Here is a 20,204-nt window from a genome sequence, read left to right on the forward strand (position 1 = left end):
CCATACATGTATCTCATAAATATTTACCACCAAATCCATGATATTGATCTACTGATCAGTCATGTCTCTATGATGGCACAAGCTATTTCAGGCTAGTTTATTTGTTAGCTTTCTTTTTTTCCACTTTATATTACTCTCTCAATTTTTATTGTTTATGTATAAACGATTTACTACTTATATTTAAAAAAAAGTTATGTATTCTTGATTATTATCGATTTTTTTTTATTGTTTGTAATATGTTTTTGTAATTGAGCTTTTCTACCCATGCCTCTGCTGATAAAGGGCCTCTGGCCCAGTTGGACAACCCCAGTGAACAAATGTAAAATAAACTAACTAACTAAATAAATAAATCCATTTATTATTTACACAATTTTTAGGATACGCAATATTGTAAACATTCATTAGTAATGATCTTTATATGAATTTATATTTATCAAATATATGACATTGTGGCTTGATCACAGTGTTTTAGGGCACTAATACATTTTTAACATTTTTGATAATTAACACTGTATGTTGTTTAATCAAGTATGTTAATTACCGGGTGAATGTGACATGGTTATTTCAGTTAAATTGTGAGAGACAGATGAACAGTTCAGTTTTGATCAAGCCCTGTCATAAAGAAAGGACGAAAGTTGCCATCTGAATAAATTGTGTGGAATTAATCATGGTGTGGTTGTTACATTCTTCTTAGCACTGCAGTAGGACTTGTTGTGTATAAACTTGGATACCACAAGGATTTGTTCTCAAAGAAACCCAATCTCTGAGGAAAATGATAAGGTTGACCCACCCTGAAAACTTACAAGACTGATAGCAGTGGTTCTCCCATGCCTGCTGGGCCCACTCTAATATTTGTAGAGGACATGTCTAATCCCAGCTATGTTGGCTGAAGGGACTACAACAGAAGAAACCAAGGAAGAGGATTAATAGTCTGTGGAACAAGGAATTGTCACAGCAGAGTCGCTCATTTTAGGCGGAGGCACATTTTAAACTGCTGAAGGGGAAAAGGTTTTTTTCTTTTTGTGTCCAGAGAAAAGAAGAAACAAGGAACTGGTAGGTTGCTCCATGGTAAAACTGACAATGAAGCCTGAAGTGAAAGGGAAGTATCAAACATAAAAAACACACTGTGAGTCTGTGACAAGCACAACATACATTTACCTAAATCACAAAATACACTTTAACAAATTTTTCTTCACTAAAGCTTTGTATCAGTAAAACACAAAGTAAAAAAATAGAACCGCAGACTTTCAAGTAATTGCACAGTTATGTGACAGTCTAACAAAATTAAAATTCCTAACCTAAAATAAGTTATTTCACAGTGAAATTAAAGGTGTCTGTCATTAAAAAAAAAGTGGAAGTTTTTTCATTGAAGGGAACTTATCTGCCTGTTAATGAAAAAAATGCTAGCTGACCATCGATCTTCAAAGGCCTACAGGAGGAGCACTCTTCAGTGGCAGGGAAGCTCTGAAGGGAATGATGCCCTTGTTGCTGATTTTTGTATAGGTATGTTTGAGCTTTCAACAGTCTGGGCATGCGGAACTTGTAGCTTCTTTGGAAGCTGACTGGCTGTTATATCCTATGCTTTGCTTTCTTATCTTACCCTCAATTTCCACTCACCCCCTTTTATCTACTATTATAATTCCTAATCACACATTTCTCTTGTGACTCCTATTCCCTAACCCTCCCAAGCAACCTTACTGCTATCATACAAACACTTGTTTCTTTTACCTAATTCCCACCTTCCATTTAATGTTTTAGTACCACTCCCAGCTACCCTTATCCTTCCCATACTGCTTTGCACTACATTTATTCATAGTAAAAAAAAATAAAAAACAAAGAAACTATTGGTCCTAAAATTTTGCTGATGAGCTAAGTCATAATAATTTCCAAAAATCATGAAACCCAAGCAACAAGCCTTTATTCGTCACAGACATGTGATCCTCAGTGACAAAAAATCAGAAATATTTTAACAATGTTAACCATTTCAGCTTTTATATACATATTGTTTAATTTTAAACCAGCCTGTTCAAGGCAAACAGTATAAACAGGGCTGTAAATGTGCATTTTAGAACAACAAGTACCCATCTGACACACTACTACTGATTAGATCAAACTAAATCCTAGTTAAGGAAAACACTACCTATCTATTTGCAACACACATTCAATAACAGGTATTAAGAAAAGCATAAAATACACATAAAAAAGCTTTTAACCAAAATCTCTCTTGGCTACCTAATGCAATAAAGCCTTCATCAGGTCTGTGACAAGAAGTAAAATCAAGAAAAAACACATAGTTATTTAACCATAAACATAATCTAACTAGAACACTACAAATATAAAAATACATCTGTCTAAAAATATCATCTAGTAAATATTTATCACTGTGTGTTAGTGTGCATAAAAAATAAGTAACAGCTCAGAAAAAAATGTCAGTTCTAATAGCAAATTAGTGGATGATAATCTTAAATTTGATCTGCATATACAAAATTGCATAAGAAAAAAACTGGTCAAAAACTAGGGATGCTTTATAGAGCAGAAAACTTTCTCACTAACATAACTAAAGATACACTTTCCACTACTTATCTCCTCCCCTCACTTCTTTATGGCACTGCCGTCCTTACTAACCATCACAAAAATCAATATTTGAACAATTATATAACAAAGTTGTTAAATTTGAAGCAAATACCCCTTACAGAATCAACCATTCTACAGCAATAAATAGCCTAAACTGGTTAGAACTTCCCTATCAACTAACATACAGACACCTTCTGACCACCTATAAAAATATCCAGAATCCAGCTGCTTGCACAGGACTAAATAACATTCTACACAACTATGTTTCCAGTTGGTCATTACAAACCTCCTGTCTGTCCACAAATCTATTAAACCTGCTAGGCATTGTCTGCACTCGTACCATACTGCTAAAGTCTGGAACTCCTCATCTGTATCCTTCAGGTCCATTCTGAAAGACTTCCTAGTCAAAAGCTGGCTCTGTTCTTGCTCACCACCAGGATACACTATATCCCTAAATGTGAACAAACACCTATTCATACCTTACATCGCCTTACTTCCTTACTTCTATCAATTTCTCTCCCAAGGCTTTCTCTCTAAATATACCACACACCTGCTTTTCTTTCTCTTTGCATTACAATTCCTGTATGTACTATAATAACTTACTTTTAATTTCACTATAAACTGACAAAAATTTCTCAGACTATTAAATTGTTGGCATATAACTTGTATCCATTCTTAACCAACGTTTTAATATTATGCCTACTTTGGTATAATTATTAACACTGTAGTTGTTTTTGCAATATTTTTAAAGACAGTAAAATTATTGTTCTTAAAATGTTTTGTAATACTTTGGAGCTTTTCTTCCCAGGCCTCCAGTGAAAATTGGATCCTACCCAATCAGACTTTCCTGGTAATCAAATATAAATATGTAAATAAATAAAAAAATAAATAACCCATATAGCTATGGCTACTGTAGAAATGATCAAATGATGAACATCAACAAGATGAATGCACCAAAATCGACTCCCTTCTAGAAGGAGGAAATCCCTCCCATGTTAACTCTAGGGAATTATGGAGGAATGCGTTAGTGCAGTGAATACAGGCTTAATGATCACAGAGTTCTGTGATGAAAAAAAGGAAAGTGACTGCAATACCCTGCATTCAGTACCCAAGTATAAAATGCCATATGTTGTCTACCTTCAAGAGTTGTCTGTAAACATTTCAGGAACTTACACTTGGCTGCTCAGGTACAAATGCACCTAAGACTGTCATTCAGTCTCTGGCAATTTGAATGTAAGTCAGTGTTGATATTATCCACAACACAGCAGAGTTTGGGTCAAAGCACATTGCCAGTGAGAAACATGTTCTCTTGTCTTGAAAAAATATAGTTTTCATTTCTGATATAATGATAGCTCATTGCAGATATATCATTAATATATGCTGCATGCCTCACCCCCAGTAAGAGTAATATACCTGCTCCTTACGGAAAATAGTATAATGCAGCATGCCATATTGTCACTGTCAAATGCATATAAAGCCCTGAGTTTGGTCGTAATGTGTACAAGGCCATGTGTTAAATAATCTTTGAGAGTTCTTAGTAAATCTTTCAGAGAATCATGCTTGGATCTTCAGATAAAAACAAAATCATCAAAGACTTGTGTCTTATTTTTAAGAATTTAAGTGCAAATCAGTGCTAAATTTGACTTTCTATATTACCACTGCCAAGAGGCAGTTTTGCAGTTAGCATGTTTCCTGGGACAATACATTTCCTTTTCTGGAAAAACAATATATATGATCAATATAGGTATATTTTGGATATGTTTTGCATTTCTACTTTGAAGAAAAGAAATACAGACTTAATGTAAGCTAAGTAGTGTCAGTTTAACAGCTGTCAAACGACAGTAATATTAAGACACTTTCATTCGCAGATTGTGTTACCCACCTCCCCAAGAATAACTCAAGAGAACCACTTTTTAACTGAGTACAGTTCTAATATTTGACTGTAAAGCTCACTGGCAGGAAATGAATGTGTTACGGGAATAGTGCCCTGCCCATAGCCTGCTGTGCTCCAGAACAGGGATAGGGACTGAAGAACTCATCCTGATGGTCCTGTTCCTGTCCATCAGGAAGACATAGCTAGACAAGTGGTTCAATGCACAGGAGGCCTTGGCTCACACAAATTTGCAAAGGAAAAGAAGTGACCATTGACAATAACCTCAAATTTAACCAGCATATAAATTAAACCATTAAAAATATCCACAAAAAACTGGGCAGTCTATATAAAAATAAACCATTTTTAACACAACCTGCTAGGATAACAATTGCTCACATTCACCTCCTTTCCACACTATTTTATGCCTCACACATTCTCACCAACTTACCCAAAACCGAAATTGTCAAACTCAACACCTGTTACAATCAAATTGCAAAATTTGTCACCGGGGCCCCCTACCAAGCCCACCACTGCTATTCCCTAAAACAACTTGGCTAGCTTGAATTCCCTAACCTCCTAAACTATCATCAACTTTCCTTTGCCCATAATCTTCTACAGCTCCCAGACAAAACTCCAGCTCTGGCCAATCTACTAGAATGACAAGCTAAAATTAGACAACTTCGCTCCAGCGACAAAACATTAATCAAGGTCACCAAGACCAACAACACAACAGGAGGGGACTCCCTCTTCCCTAACTACATAGGCAAAATTTGGAACACCTTACCTACTGCTATTACCTTAGCAGGCTCAAAGGTTACATTTACAAGACTCCTGAAAGAACACATAAAGATATGCACATGTTCCTCACCTGGCTGACCCCCCATCTCTGTCTCTTCTCCTGCTGCTATACTCCCTACTATGTCTAATCTTTGCTCTCTTTGTTGCTATATTCCCTGCTGTGGCTAACTTGCTTACAAGTCACCTGTATAAAGCAAAAAATGCAACCCCCACTAACAATGTTCACCATTATGTAACACCTCAACCTAAAACTGTAAAGATGTGTTCCGTCTATGTAAATGTTAAATCTTAAGGTTCAGTGCTATGTTACTAGTCAATGTTAAGTTTGGTGCTATTTATGTAAATTTGAGTGCTTCTGCATACACCTTACATTTTGCTTAAAATTTAACTGTGCAGCTTTTCTCCTTGGGCCTCGGCTGAAAAGGGACATGCATCCAGTCGGACTTTCCTGGTCAGCAAATGTAAAATAAATAAATAAATACATTTTTCATCTGGTTATTACTAGCCCTAAGTTTCTCCCACTGTACTTTACCCTTTCAGTATGCTTTTATTTCTAAAAATAGTTAAATTTTTCCCTCCTTTTCTTGACAAATAGTAATACAGCCACCAGCACTCACAATGACTCATACGTTTTCAATGCCCTTTACTGTCATCCTGAAAAATGAACCCTTGGTTGATCCGAAACCCACACAATCAAATTTTATAGCTACACGTTCTGTAAGAAACTATTTAAATTGTTTTCTGCACTGAGGATTTTTTGTATGTTTTGTTTGTTGAGAGAACGAATGATAAGTAATGCCGGTATATTACAAATGCTATTATCTGACTACTACAGAACTCACTAATGCAGAAAATAATTTCAAACACAGACGTTGTGTACAGCACTTCACTTAGTAGGTAGACACTAGTTATGTAATTTATAAATGCCATTTGTCTTACGCATTGCTATATTAAACAATATGCAATCTGTAGTTGTACAGCCTGTTACTATGACAATGAATACTTTACAAATTATAAAATGAGAAAATAAATTAGCAGTGCAGTATTATGTTTTGTTCTTGCCCTGTTTGTTATTCAGAATCAGAAGTTTTAATTGGTAATATTTATCAGAACAGAGATGAACCTCTGTGCGTTCTGCTTTTACAGCTTCCGAACTCTTTACTGTTATCATTTTAAAAACAAAATAAATGGCCACAGACCGAAAGCTCAGTTCTAGATTTGCTGATTTGCTATTAGGTTCACATTTCACACACGTATTTTGCTACAAAGAAATCATGTCACACGTGTTTCTCAGTGAGTTTGCGACTTTTTACATAATATTTAAATATACCTTTTCAATTTTCTTGTAGTAACTTTCCTTACAGATTTCCTCTGAGTGTGGTCTGTTTTTTCTCTTTCTTCTAGATTTATTTTCTAGATCACAGTATGCATCCTCTGGTTCACTGCTATCTCGAGAACCAGTGCTGCCAGCCTGGGGATTTAGATTAATATCTAGATTGCTGACAGCATGTAATTCGTTCTGTTTTCCCTGTGCTTTTCTTTTTGGGAGCGGTAGCTCATCTGTCTGGTGGACATCTCTTAATGAGTTTGTGGGGGATGTTTCAAAACCAGAGTACATTGTCTCAGTGTTGGTACACTGTCCTGATGAAGGTGAGGTCACTGATTGCTGGGGTTCATTGCCATTTATCCATTCGCTGTCATATTGAGAGTCAGTGTAATAGGACTCATCTGACAGCTTTCTTGGCAGCTGTTGCAACTCATTAAAGGCTACATTCATATCGACATCATCATCACTATCGTAACCCATGGTATCATAAGCAGATGCAACATGGGAGTCATTCTCCAGTGCTTTGAAAAGCTGGCTATTTGGCTTGCTTAATCGTCGTGGCTGAGTTAAGGCTGTGCATTGCTTTGCCATCCAGTTCCCATCAGGGCTGTGTACAGTCGATGATGAACCTGTTTCAATTAAGAAACAAAGAAAAGTCATCAAAGATTTGAAAGCATGTCATTTTACAAGTAATCTGAAACAACTGCTTCATGTTTTCCCATGTTATAGGGATTTACCCGAGTTCACCATCACATGCTTGCTCACAATGGAATTAAACAATTTAGTACAATTTCAAAATTCACAGTCTCCTGGGGACCTTGTTCCTTCCCACCTAAAATACATTTCAATTCCAAGGTCCTAGCATGTTGTTTCTGAATGTCTGTTGGCAAAAAAATTACAATTACTGGTCAAGTGCAATAAATCAGTGCTGTTTAGGCAGTCATTTTTCAAGTGCAGATGCTCTGGATTTTGGTCTAAATTTTATTTTTACAATGACTATAGCAGAAAAATGTTTTGAATATTATTCTATAACATACAGTATGGTGCTACATACATACTTGCATAAGTATAATGCAATAAATAAATGAATAGCAGTCAAACTTTTCAAGGGCATGCATAGAAAACCTTCAGAAATGAGTATTAATGCATATGTATCAACTAGAACAGTTTGTGAGAGTCTGGTCTTTCATTATTCTTTGAAGCAGTTTATTCTTTTGTTAGGATAACTGAACTGAAGATGCTGACTCTTTTATGAGGCTGACTACAAAGGTGTACATAGGTTTTATTAGGAAGATAATTTTGGACATCATGCTTGCATCTTTCTGCCTGTCTGACCTAGAATGCAAGATGCATTGCTTGTGAACATTCACTTTCCTGTCTGTGTTATGAAGTACCATACTCTTCATTAAAGCCCAAGACCCTAGACTGATGCTTTGGAACCACTACTCGCACCAATATATTTAAAGCCTTCAGCATCAACTTCATGAAAAAATAGTATTTCATTATTGTTTTATTGTATCAAATAACCATAAGCGCTTTCGTCAAGTTCATTACAAGACTTCATCAGATAAAAAATGAACTGAAAAGCCAAGTTTAAAAGTCCTTCCCATATCACATGATCCTCCCCCAAGTTGATTAACCAATTAACTGATAAACTGATTAAAAATCAACAGTGAATGTGCAAAAGAAAAAAAGGAAAATAAATCACATTATACAACATCTTAAAACACATAAATTTAAAACTTTAAAACCATGAATATGTATATATATCATTATGTGAAGAACCATAATAACCAAACCTATCTAAGTTGTGCCTTCATTTTTAATACACAACCAACAAAGATGCTAGTTCATTTAAACCAGGAAAACCCACAGCATTTAAAATTAATATCCAGTAAAGTTCCCGGTTTTCCAGAAACAACTGCCAAGGTCCACCCCTTTTATTCCGTTTAACCTGATGCATTGTTTAAGCATCCGCACTTTATAGGCACATCCTGGAATTTCCTGAACATTATTTTAAATTCATTGTGACTGAGCAGTCAAACGGAATAAAAGGGGTGGACCTTGGCAGTTGTTTCTGGAAAACCGGGAACTTTACTGGATATTAAGTTTAAATGCCGTTTGTTTTCCTGGTTTAAATGAACTAGCATCTGTTGGTCTATCACATATTGTCAAGTCTCTAAGAATGAGGTAAATATCGCCTATAATGGGATCAAGATTTAACTAAGTGATATGCTCATGGAAGGACGTATTTCTTTACTTGAATACAAATATTTAAAAATGGATGCCCCTACTATCCTCACTAGTTTTGGACTTCCTAAATCACAGAAACAGCTTGTGGACCCACTATTCTGTCCAATTGTGGAAGCTCGTAACTCTGTCACTTCTCCCATTGCAAAATTTTTGGATGTTAAACTGAAAATTTTATTAAGACAAGAGGCACATCTCTGTATTGATTCATGGGACTTTCTTTCCAAATGTAATAGTGTTGTATTTGATAATGGTCTCATATTTTTTACGGTGGATGTAAAAGATCTATTCACTGTAATTCCACGACATTGGGTTGGATTGGTTCAGTGAGTATCTGTTTAGGAAAAAGACTGGACAAGACTGTATCAACACCTACACAGAAATGATGGAAATTGTGTTGAAAAATAATTATATTTATTTTGACGAACAGTATTTTTTTCAACAAGTAGGTGTTGCTATTGGAGCCTCTTGTGGGCCACTTTATGCCAACGTTATCATGTGCTAGTGGAAACAAAGGTTTTTAATTGGTTAGTCTGGGTTTATTGACTGTATTTTATACTTGAGATATTTGCATGATTTGTTTTTCATTTGGAAGGGTGACAGCAACAGTGTTATTAATTTCATGGATTATATAAACAACACAACTAATTTTATTCAGTTTACACATGTGGGGAATGACAGCATCAATTATTTGGACGTAAGATTAGAAAAAGGATGTGGTGCATGGGAGATATGTTTCCACCATTTATAGGAAGCCCACATACTCAAATGCATTCTTGCATTTTGACAGTTTTCACCCCCTCCCCCAGAAAAAAGTGGTGGTCAAAGGACAATTTGTCAGAGCTGCAAGGATGGTCTCTAATTTTGATTCCTTTCTTGGGGAATGTAGTCTTTTGGAAGACATGCTCATAAAGAGGGACTACCCTGCAGCCTTTGTGCAGGAAATTAAAAAAGAAGTAGAAGTTAAGAGACAACTGGGTATTTATTTACCCACATTGGTTGGAAATTTGATAAACCCTCAAAGCTGTTCTGTTACTCTTAATTCTACATTCAACATTGAAGGAAATGGGCCGGAAGTAACTAACAATGTTAGTTTTAGACTGTCCTTTATTACCAGATATTCTGTTGACCACCAGCAAATCCAAGAAATCTTACAAAAGAACTGGGGTATTCTAACTGGGGATGGTGAGGTTGGAGGTAAAGTTAGCACAAAACCTTCTATTGTGTGGAGAAGGGGACTTAACATTAAAAATTTGGTGGAAAGACCTATAATCAAAGTTGACAATGCCCAAGTTAGGTATATGTACCAATGTGGCATGTGCCATTTTTGTAAATTCATTTATGTGGGGGAACTGTTTGAAATTCATGGTTTCAGCTTTAGGATAAAAGGACATTACAACTGTAACAGTACCGGGGTAGTTTATGGGGCATTGTGTCAGTCATGTCCTGCCTTTTACATCGGCAAGACAGAGCGGATGCTTAAGCAACGCATCTATGAACATAATTATAACATACGGTTAAAAAAAACAACAAATGCATTTTATAGGCACATCCTGTAATTTCCTGAACATTATTTTAAATTCATTGTGATTGAGCAGGTCAAATGGAATAAAAGGGGTGGACCTTGGCAGATGTCCTTCATGGTTCACTGTTGCAGTCATCACTGTAGGGTTCTTCCTGCCAGTAGCAGCCCCCGATCGGCCAGAATCCCAAAGTCTGGATCGGGCGCCAGCTGAGGTCACTTTTATCCTGACGTCAATGCGCCGGAAGGTATAAAGACCTCAGCTGACGCCATTTCCCTAGTCTTTCTTGCCACGCGGTGCCCTTTGCAGTTCACTGATGCCGGTCGGCCTGTTCCTGTTTGTTTTTGGATCTAATCCCAGGTTTTTCGTTTTTTACAGATAAGTACCCCGTTGGGGAGGTCTTTTTCTTGTTCTAGTCAGATGTCAGAAAAAGTTAATAATTGTATTTCTTGTGGGAAGCAAATAACTCATAGGGATTTTCACTCTTACTGTATTCCCTGCCTGGGTCCTGCACAACGTTGCTAATTGTGCGTTTTGTGCTAGATTTAATCAGCGTACTATTAGGCGTAGATATAACTTTGCCTTTTACTATTTTGGAAAAAGGTTTAATTATAACATGTCTTCAGATTCTTTTCCGGCTTCTGGGGTGTGTAAGAGGCGCAGGGATGCAGACAGGCCTCCAAGGTCCACAGCAAAGGTTGTTACTCAGTTATTGCCAGTTGCTGGTTCGACGGTCATCAGTGAAGCGCCTTTGCAGCCCCTGTTGTCCGCCTCTTTTGATCCAATTGCCTGTACTAACTCCGGTGTGGAGCTGATGGGGTCTTCAGAATTGCCAGGGACTGGACCTTCGGATACTGCTCCCTCAGTTGGGTCCAGAGTCGGTAGGCAGGCACCGGCTTCTGAGGGAGTTCTCAGGCCTTCACAGCTTCCTGTAAATGTGGATTCAGGTTTACATGCTAAGTCAAAGTCTAAGGCTCCAGCTAAAGTGAAGTGGCTAGCACAGGCACCTTTTGATCAGGGTCTTAGGCCTCAGAGGCAGATGCTTAGGATGGCTGAAGATCTCTTAACTATGATCAGGGGTTCTCATCTCCCTCCTGACAAGAAGCCTAGATTACAGTCCGATTATGATTCTTCAGACCAAATTTCTGTTTCTTCTGCTTCTTCCCTTGAGCAGGATTATGCTTTTCCTCTTTATGAGGATTCTGATGCTGAAGATTCCTTTCCTTCCTCCTCTCCTCCTGAGGATTATTCTTTTGGTGAAACTTTGCATGATATGAGGGTGCATTTTCACTGGGAAGGGCAGGAATTCTCTGAATCCAAGAAAAGGTTTAGGGATTTTCTTCTTCTCCCACAGCATAAGCCTCTGGCTATTCCCCCTGTATTGGACATTGTTGATGATGTTTTTTCAGAAGCTTCTCTCTCTCTCCTGATTCTTTTCCCTCTACTCCGGCCAAACCGGATAGGTATTACAGGGTTCCAGATTCTCATAAATTTCTTTTTAAAAATCTTTCGCCTGATCCGGAAACAATTTCTCAGGGTCCTAAGGGTGTTAAAGCGGCCTCTGCTAAAAATCCTATTCCCTTTGACCGAGAGTCCAGGGCTTTGGAGAGATGGGGTAAAAAGGTTTATACTTCTGCTACATTGTCTATTAGGGCTTTGAACTGTCAATTTCATATGCTGAAGTATCAGCAATACCTTTTGTCTGTATTTTAACAAAATATGTCAGCTGTGTCTATTGGTGTGGATAATCAGGAGTTACAGGATTTATTGCATGCTACTGAATAAGTGGGTAAACATACCCTGCATTGTGGTTTTGATTCTTTGGAAGCTTCTTGTAGGGCTGCAACAACTGGTGCTGTTATTAGAAGACATGCTTGGTTAAGAGATCAAAGCTTGCTGGATCATATTAAAGCCAAACTTTTGGATGCCCTTTTGCAGCAGGATGTATTGTTTGGAGAGGTATTGAAGAAAATGGAAGACAAAGCCAAATCTATGCAGACGGTTAAGGATTTTCTACAAGTGCAACCTCCTAGATTTAGCAGACACTGGCCAACTAAACCTTGGTCCTTTCTGGGCTAGGACAGGTCTCAGAGAGGCAGATTCAGGCATTCCAGAGGTAGGGGACAGTCAGATTCAGGCGTTCCAGAGGTAGGGGACAGTCACAGTCCTATTTTAGGAATAGGCAGTGGAGTGCCCCCTCTCCCAAGGGAGGTGAAGATAAGTCTCAACCTTACTGAAAACAGTCTTTATGACTCTCCCTTTCTGGTTTCAGGGGCTCCTCTCCTGGAAGCTCCTTTGGGGGGAAGGATTTCTCTTTTTTATCAAAATTGGAGCCACATAACTCGGGACAAATGGGTTCTGGGCATAGTCTCAAGAGGTTACAGATTTCATTTCCACACTATGCCAAAACCAAACGGTTGGCCAGACCTGCCAAATCATCAGTGGGCAGAGGCACAACGGCAGGTTCAGTCCCTCCTGGCTATGAGGGCCATAGAATTGGTACCAAATTTAGAAATAGGGTAAGGTTTTTATTTCAGACTTTTCCTGGTTCCCATGAAGGAAAATTCGTGGAGACCAATCCTGGACCTCTCTGTACTAAACACTTCCCTAGATATACCAAAATTCAAGATGCTCACTCTGCAGCAGCTGCTGCCTATGTTGGGCAAGAACGCTTGGATGGTGACTTTGGACTTAAAAGACACTTACCTGCATATTCCTATAAGGCAAGAGTGCAGAAGATTTCTGCGTTTCAAAGCAGGCTCGAAACATTACCAGTTCTTTGTGCTGCCCTTTGGCTTATCTACTGTGCCCAGGGTCTTTACAAAGTGCCTGGCACCAGTAATGGCGTTTTGCAGACAGACGGGGATTCAAATTTACTCTTATCTGGACAACTGTCTTCTTCAAGCGGACTACAAAGACACTTTACTTCGGCATCTAGCTTTTGTGCAGCGTCTTCTTCTGTGTCTCGATTTCACAGAGAATCTAAAGAAATCAACTCTGGTACCCACACAACGGATTACTTTCCTGGGTGCTCTTCTGAGTACTTCAACCCAGATGGCTTCCTTGACACCAGACAAAAAAGTGCAACTGGCTTCTTTTTTCCGACACCTGGCTTCAATGAAACAGCTGACTGCAAGAAAAATTCTGCAGGCTTTGGGTTACATGGCCTCCTGCATTCTGCTAATACCATATGCAATGCTGCATATGAGGAAACTGCAGTGGTACCTCAAGAGTGTCTGGTCTTAGCATTACCACAGTTTGGAGACAGTGGTCATGATTTTGCCTTGTCTCCAGCGAGAGTTTCTTTGGTGGGCCGAAGCCTGTCTACAGAACAAGGGGAAGCCTTTTTGTCCTCCGCCGACCGACCAAGTTCTGACAACGGATGCTTCAGTTTATGCCTGGGGAGCCCACATGCAAGGGAGATGTCTTCAGGGTGTTTGGACGAAAGAACAAACGCACCTGCACATAAATTTGAAGGAGATGCTAGCTGTACAGAATGCCCTGATAGCCTTCAGGGACCTTCTTCTGCCAGGACAATTGTTGATACGGAAAGACAACACTACAGTGATGTGGTACATCAACAAGCAGGGGGGCTCTCACTCTTACCCCCTGTGCAGATTAGCCATGAATCTCTGGTACACTGCTCTGACCTGCAGTGTCGACTTACAGGCGCAATTCCTGCCAGGGAAAGACAACATTCTGGCAGACGCCTTGAGCAGACGCATTTCAGATCCACACAAAAGGATGTTGGATGTTCAGATATTCAGGATGATTATAAAGGCTTGGGGATGTCCGGACATAGATCTCTTTGCATCCCCTCAGAATCATCACTTCCAACATTTTGCACAAGGACCTACCACAAACTAGCATGGAAAGTGGATGCCCTCTCATTCAGTTGGAAACACCTCTCAGTATATGCTTTTCCTCCCTTTCCTCTTCTACCTCGGGTACTTCTGAAGATAAAACAGGACAGACCGCACATGATTCTACTGGCTCCCAATTGGCCTCGGCAATTCTGGTATTCCACTCTGATGACCTTGGTTCAGGAGCCTCCCTGGATTCTGTCTCAAATCCCTCATCTACTGTCTCAACGGGATGGCCGGATACTGCACAGTCATGTCAAGACTCTGCATCTAGCTGCCAGGTGGATCCAGGGTCTGTAAACACCTCTGCCCTTTCCAAACAGGTATTGGATGTAATCCTTGAAGCTAGATGGCCCAGCACTAGAAAATCTTATTTGGGAAAATGGAAAAGATTTTGCTCCTGGAGTCAAGTCCAGGGTGGTGATTCTTCTGTTCCTAACATTCCTCTGATTTTACAGTATCTGACAGAGTTATTACATACGGGCCTATCTTTTTCGTCTGTTAAGCTTCATGCTTCTGCTATTTCTGCACATTACGATACGGATCCTCCGATTTTTTCTCATCCATTACTTAAGCAATTTCTTAGAGGGGCTAAGAATATTTGTCTCCTGTTCCCACTTGGGATCTTAGCTATGTTTTGGAGAAATTAACTTTGTCTCCTTTTGAACCTGCAGCTTCCATGGATTTAAAATTTTTGTCTTGGAAAACTACTTTTCTTTTAGCTATTACCTCTGTTAGACGAATTTCGGAATTGCAAGCACTCATGGCTGTGGAACCCTTCCCTACTTTTCATCAGGACAGGGTATCTCTACGGACTAATCCCACATTTATGCCCAAGGTGGTTTCAGCAGTGGTCTTGAATTAGTCTATTCATTTGCTTACCTTTTATCCTAATCCTCAAAGTGAGGAAGAAAGTCTTTTGTACTCTCTAGACATGCACAGACAACTTCGTCTATACCTGGACAGGACCAAGTTATTCCGGAAATCTGATCAGTTGTTTGTCGCTTATGCTCCTACTGTTCAGGGGAAAGCAATCACTAATCAAACTATTTCCAAGTGGATTGCCCATTGCATCAAGTTCTGTTACTCTTATCATGGCAATCCAGTTCCTGTTAATGTTAGGACTCATTCTACCCGGGCTACTGCTACTTTAGCAGCTTTTCTTTGTGGGGTTCCTACCAAGGATATTTTGGAAGCTGCTACTTGGAGTTCTGTACATACTTTTTCTAAGCATTACAACCTCCCTCTCTATTCTAAATCCAGGGCAGGTTTTGCTTCTGCAGTTTTGCAAGGTTTTGTGACCGCTCCCTCTGTTTCTCCTCCAGCCACCCTTTCTTAGCTTTGGGACTCAACCCTACAGTGATGACTGCAACAGTGAACCACAAAGGACATAGTACAGTTGTGTACTCTTACCATAAATGTAGATGTTCGAGTGTGTTCACTGTTGCAGTCCGGGTTACCCTCCCTCCTATCCCCTCTTTTGTTTTTTCCTTGAGTATTGTCTGTTATGAGGTATTTTGGCTGCTGAGGTTTTGGGCATGGTTTCCTTTTTAGCCTTTTCTTTCTGGGCACCTGACTTCTGGGGCAAGAAAAAATGGGGAAATGGCGTCAGCTGAGGTCTTTATATCTTCCGGCGCATTGACGTCAGGATAAATGCGACCTCAGCTGGCGCCCGATTCAGACTTTGGGATTCTGGCCGATTGGGGGCTGCTGCTGGCAGGAAGAACCCTACAGTGATGACTGCAACAGTGAACACACTCGAACATCTACATTTATGGTAAGAGTACACAACTGTACTTTGTTTCTGGAAAACCGGGAACTTTACTGGATATTAAGTTTAAATGCTGTGGGTTTACCTGGTTTAAATGAACTAGCATCTATTGGTTGTGTATTAAAAATGAAGGCACAATTTAGATATATTTGATTATTATGGTGCTTCACATAATGATGTACATACATATTCATGGTTTTAAAGTTTTAAATTTATGTGTTTTAAGATGTTGCATAATGTGATTTATTTTCCTTTTTCTTTTGCACATTCACTGTTGATTTTAATCAGTTAATTAGTTAATCAACTTGGGGTGGATCATGTGATATGGGAAGGACTTTTAAACTTGTTTTTTCAGTTCATTTTTTATCTGATGAAGTCTTGTAATGAACTCGATGAAAGCGCTTATGGTTATTTGATTCAATAAAACAGTGGTGGACCTACTCTTGGCTTCCTGCTTTCCTTCGTGTTTTTTACTTTGTTTGTGGAATTGTGCTGATGTAGTATTTCATTATTCCTTTTTGGATTTGCTCTTTATGAAATCTGCTGTGGAACTACCCCTCTGTGCCACATATTTAAACCCTTTGGCATCAACTCCACAAAAAAAAACAGTATTTCATTATACTTTTTGGTATTATTCCTTATCACATTTCAATAGTCTCTCATGCAATCATTAGTTGCATTTTATTAATAATACCCTCTTATCGTACTTGCACTCTTTTAGGGTTGTTCACATGTTTTAAGATGTCAACTGACACCCAGTGCATTTTCCTTGCATGTTCCTCATTCAGCTTTCAGACTGCTACTGGATTAACTTACAACTGTATTCTGCTTTGTTTCTTTACTATTCCTCCCTTGTTTTCCTAATGCCCTTTTCCACTCCTGTCCTGCCCTGTGTCCTTACACCTCCTATCCAGTATCCTCTCAGTTCCTTTATGTCTTTAATATTTCTGTCTACTGTTCTTTCTTCAGCTGTCCTAATTCTTACAGTTTCTGTTCTGTGTCTTCATTGCACATTTTTGTGTGTGTGTGTGTGTGTGTGTGTGTGTGTGTGTGTGTGTGTGTGTGTGTGTGTGTGTGTGTGTGTGCCTGTATACAAAATAATTCATAGCTGTGCAATGCAGTGCTTATCTGGGTTTATGGGACCTTGCTGTTATCAAGGTAACAGTGCACATTTACTGTATACAATTGCAACCAACCACCCTTTGTAGTTTAATGGTAGCAGTGGTAGGATTCAAACTCCATACATCTGGTTCCATTGCACACTGCAGTATTGAAGGCAGTAGCATGCAAGTGTGAACCTGTAGCTCCTATCTATTAGAAACTTCACACTAAACTAGTCTGTAAGTAAGTTTGCAAATCACTCCACACATCAAAGGAGAATCGATCACTATAGTTTCAATCCTAACTTAATGCATCTCTTTTCTGACACAACCAAATATGACTGCTTTAAATGGTTGACAATAATTAAAATGTCATCACCTACTTTACTCACCATCCCTGTCACCATTTCCCTCCTATAAGTAGTGTATTAGCTACCCCCTGTCAAAAAATGTTTTCCATCTTCTTTACACTAAAAATATCCCTGCTAAGCTTAAAATGATAATCCTTTGTATAATGTAAATATACAGTACTACAATTTTCTAATGCAGGTATGTTAATTTGACTATTACTGGTGAAATGTGTTTTCTAACAATGTAATTACTTGGGCGATTTTGCTGTTCTGTTCTATCCTCTGTATTTGATAAATGTTCTTTTTTTATAGTATCCTTTGCCAAACTTAGCTCTTTTGTTTTGACCCGTACCCAGTGAAATTAGCCAGTTTGGATCACTGCATTAATATGGTTAACAAATCACAAATAAATAAATAAAATAGTCTAGAAAATATTTAACAGATAGAGTTCAGTAGCTATACACTTCTACATGCACCTCGACTTTCCAGAGCTATGAAACTGTGAGGGATTATTTTATATTCATTTACATCTGGGCTCTTTTCGTTTATCTTGGGCCCTTTGGATGTGGAGCATGTGGGTAGGAGAAATCATACTGGTCATTTGCCTTCATCATCAACATCAGTTTTTCAACACTGAAACAAGATAACTTCTGTTTATTAGGCTGACTATGAGACCGCAAACTGTACTTGTTTGTCACATTTTCCTGTTTTAATGATATAGAATCACCATCAGTAATTCAGTCATGCACATTACAATGCACGAGGCTAATACTATATTTTACCTGAACTATTCAGATGATCTGTACTTTTCCAGCTTGGTAGTGAGGATAACTTTGGACCTGGTCTCCCCTGAGCATGTTTTTCAGGCTTCTTCAAAAGAAAGTCAGATAATGAAGAATTCAGATCCACATCTTTACTAGGGCTGTTGTCGCTAATCAGTGAAAATGCAGAACGAGACCTCTATTGAAAAATAAGGTAAAACTTCTGTCAGAGATATTAATCAGCAGCAACACCGACCCTGTATTGGTTGATCATGAAATAACAGGACAGAATTAAAAATATGAGAATGCATTATATAATATTTAAATGTTAATCTTTTTGGAGTAATTGGAAATCATTAAAATATCCAAAATGTAAGAACCACTTATCAAATTAAATCATTGAAAAAGCCAAAATTAAGAACCACAGAGGGTTATTTGCTAATAAAACAACAAATGGTCAATAATTTGGAATGATGCCACATGGAATATTTACTGCACTGGGAATGACCAACATCATAACTTAAAGTGTTTTAACAGAACCTAAGGAGATATAGTTAGACAAGGCAAGCTACAGTCCAAGGTAAGAAGGATGGAATTAAGAGATTGATATTATCTTATTGGAATTCTTTTTCTTTGCATATTTTGGCTCTAACCACACATCTGAAATCAGACCACAGACCTTCTTGTTCCCAGTTATCCTATCTATTTTCCCCTTTGACTGCACAGCTCGGATATAATGTAGTAGGCATGTCTTCTTTCAAAGAGACGAGAACCTCTTTGTATATCATAACAAGGCAGACAACAGCCTGGAGTCTCGGTCTAATATAACAGAATGGCTGGGACTTGTCATTTTTCTCTAATGTTAACTACCTATACTGCTGTCCAGAATTTCCACAGCACAAACAATATCCCAAATCTGCTCCCAAATGCTGTCCGTCCTTAAAAATGGAATGTCAAAATATATATTGACATTTCTTCTTCAAAGAAGAAACCCTTAGCTTCCAACAGGGAATATTCCTGCAGTGCAGGTAAATGCAACTGTCTCCCAAGAGAAAGAGCAAGGAAGTCTCCAGTTCCTCAGCCCCTTTTACAGACCACCAGACCTCCAGCCTCAAAGTGTCTTGCTTAGCTTAGGCTACCAGCAATGCTGATGGTTACTTTCCCTCTATACCACTGAGACAGCCTTTCATTTTACTACCTTATTTTTATTCATTTTTCAAAATGTTTATAAACAATAAATAAAGACAGCATAAAATATGATTTAGGTGACTAGAATTCCAGACTAACACATTATATCACAGTTCACAGTTCAGTCAGATGAAGTTGGAAACTTAACTGTTATTCAGAGAAAGACAGAAACTTAAACACTTGTATATACCTACAGATAACTATGACCACAAAAAATATAAGTGTAGATCCCTCAAGCTTAAACACACACACACACACACGCACGCACGCACGCACGCATGCACACACACACACACACACACACACACACACACACACACACACACACACACACACATATACCGTATTTCCCCAAAAATAAGACCAGGTCTTATACTTTTCCCACGCCGAAATATGCATTCGGGCTTATTATCAGGGGATGCCTGTACAACAATCTACATTTATTCATGTAGAAAAATCGACATTTATTCATGTACACAAATTGACATTTATTCATGTACACAAATTGACATTTATTTGGTAATTTTCCGTTATTGGGCAGCAGTTCTATGTAATGTGTTAACAGTTGTGTGAGAATTCTACATAAACAGTGCTACAAACATTTCAACTTCAGAATATCTACACCTTGGCTTTCACAGTGCAATATTTCATGCTTAACAGAAAGTGCAGAAAAATCTCAATACATGTGTATTGAAGGAGGGGAATAAAACAGGTGAATAACTGCCACTTTTTGAGTAGTGATGCTTTCTTTATTCCTTACCCAAACCATAAGAGAAGAATGATGGAAAGTCATAAAAATGAAGTCTGGGAACTAGTGGCCTTACTT

General features: G+C 38.5%; 1 protein-coding gene across 3 annotated transcripts in view; it reads right to left on the bottom strand.

Annotated features, from left to right (window-relative positions):
• Window positions 1-20,204, bottom strand: part of LOC122793475 (myosin VIIA and Rab interacting protein) — a 2,819,605-nt gene that overhangs the window by 606,890 nt on the left and 2,192,511 nt on the right. For all 3 annotated transcript variants that reach the window (XM_044061523.1, XM_044061522.1, XM_044061521.1), the window contains exons 9-10: window positions 18,212-18,389; window positions 6,576-7,201 (exon numbers count right to left, since the gene is read on the bottom strand). In XM_044061523.1, coding sequence (XP_043917458.1) covers window positions 6,576-7,201; window positions 18,212-18,389 — 804 coding nt within the window. The remainder of the gene's footprint in view (window positions 1-6,575; window positions 7,202-18,211; window positions 18,390-20,204) is intronic.

The sequence above is a fragment of the Protopterus annectens genome, chromosome 2.part0, assembly GCF_019279795.1.
Source record: "Protopterus annectens isolate FY-2018-M chromosome 2.part0, PAN1.0, whole genome shotgun sequence".
Taxonomy (NCBI): Eukaryota; Metazoa; Chordata; order Ceratodontiformes; family Protopteridae; genus Protopterus; species Protopterus annectens.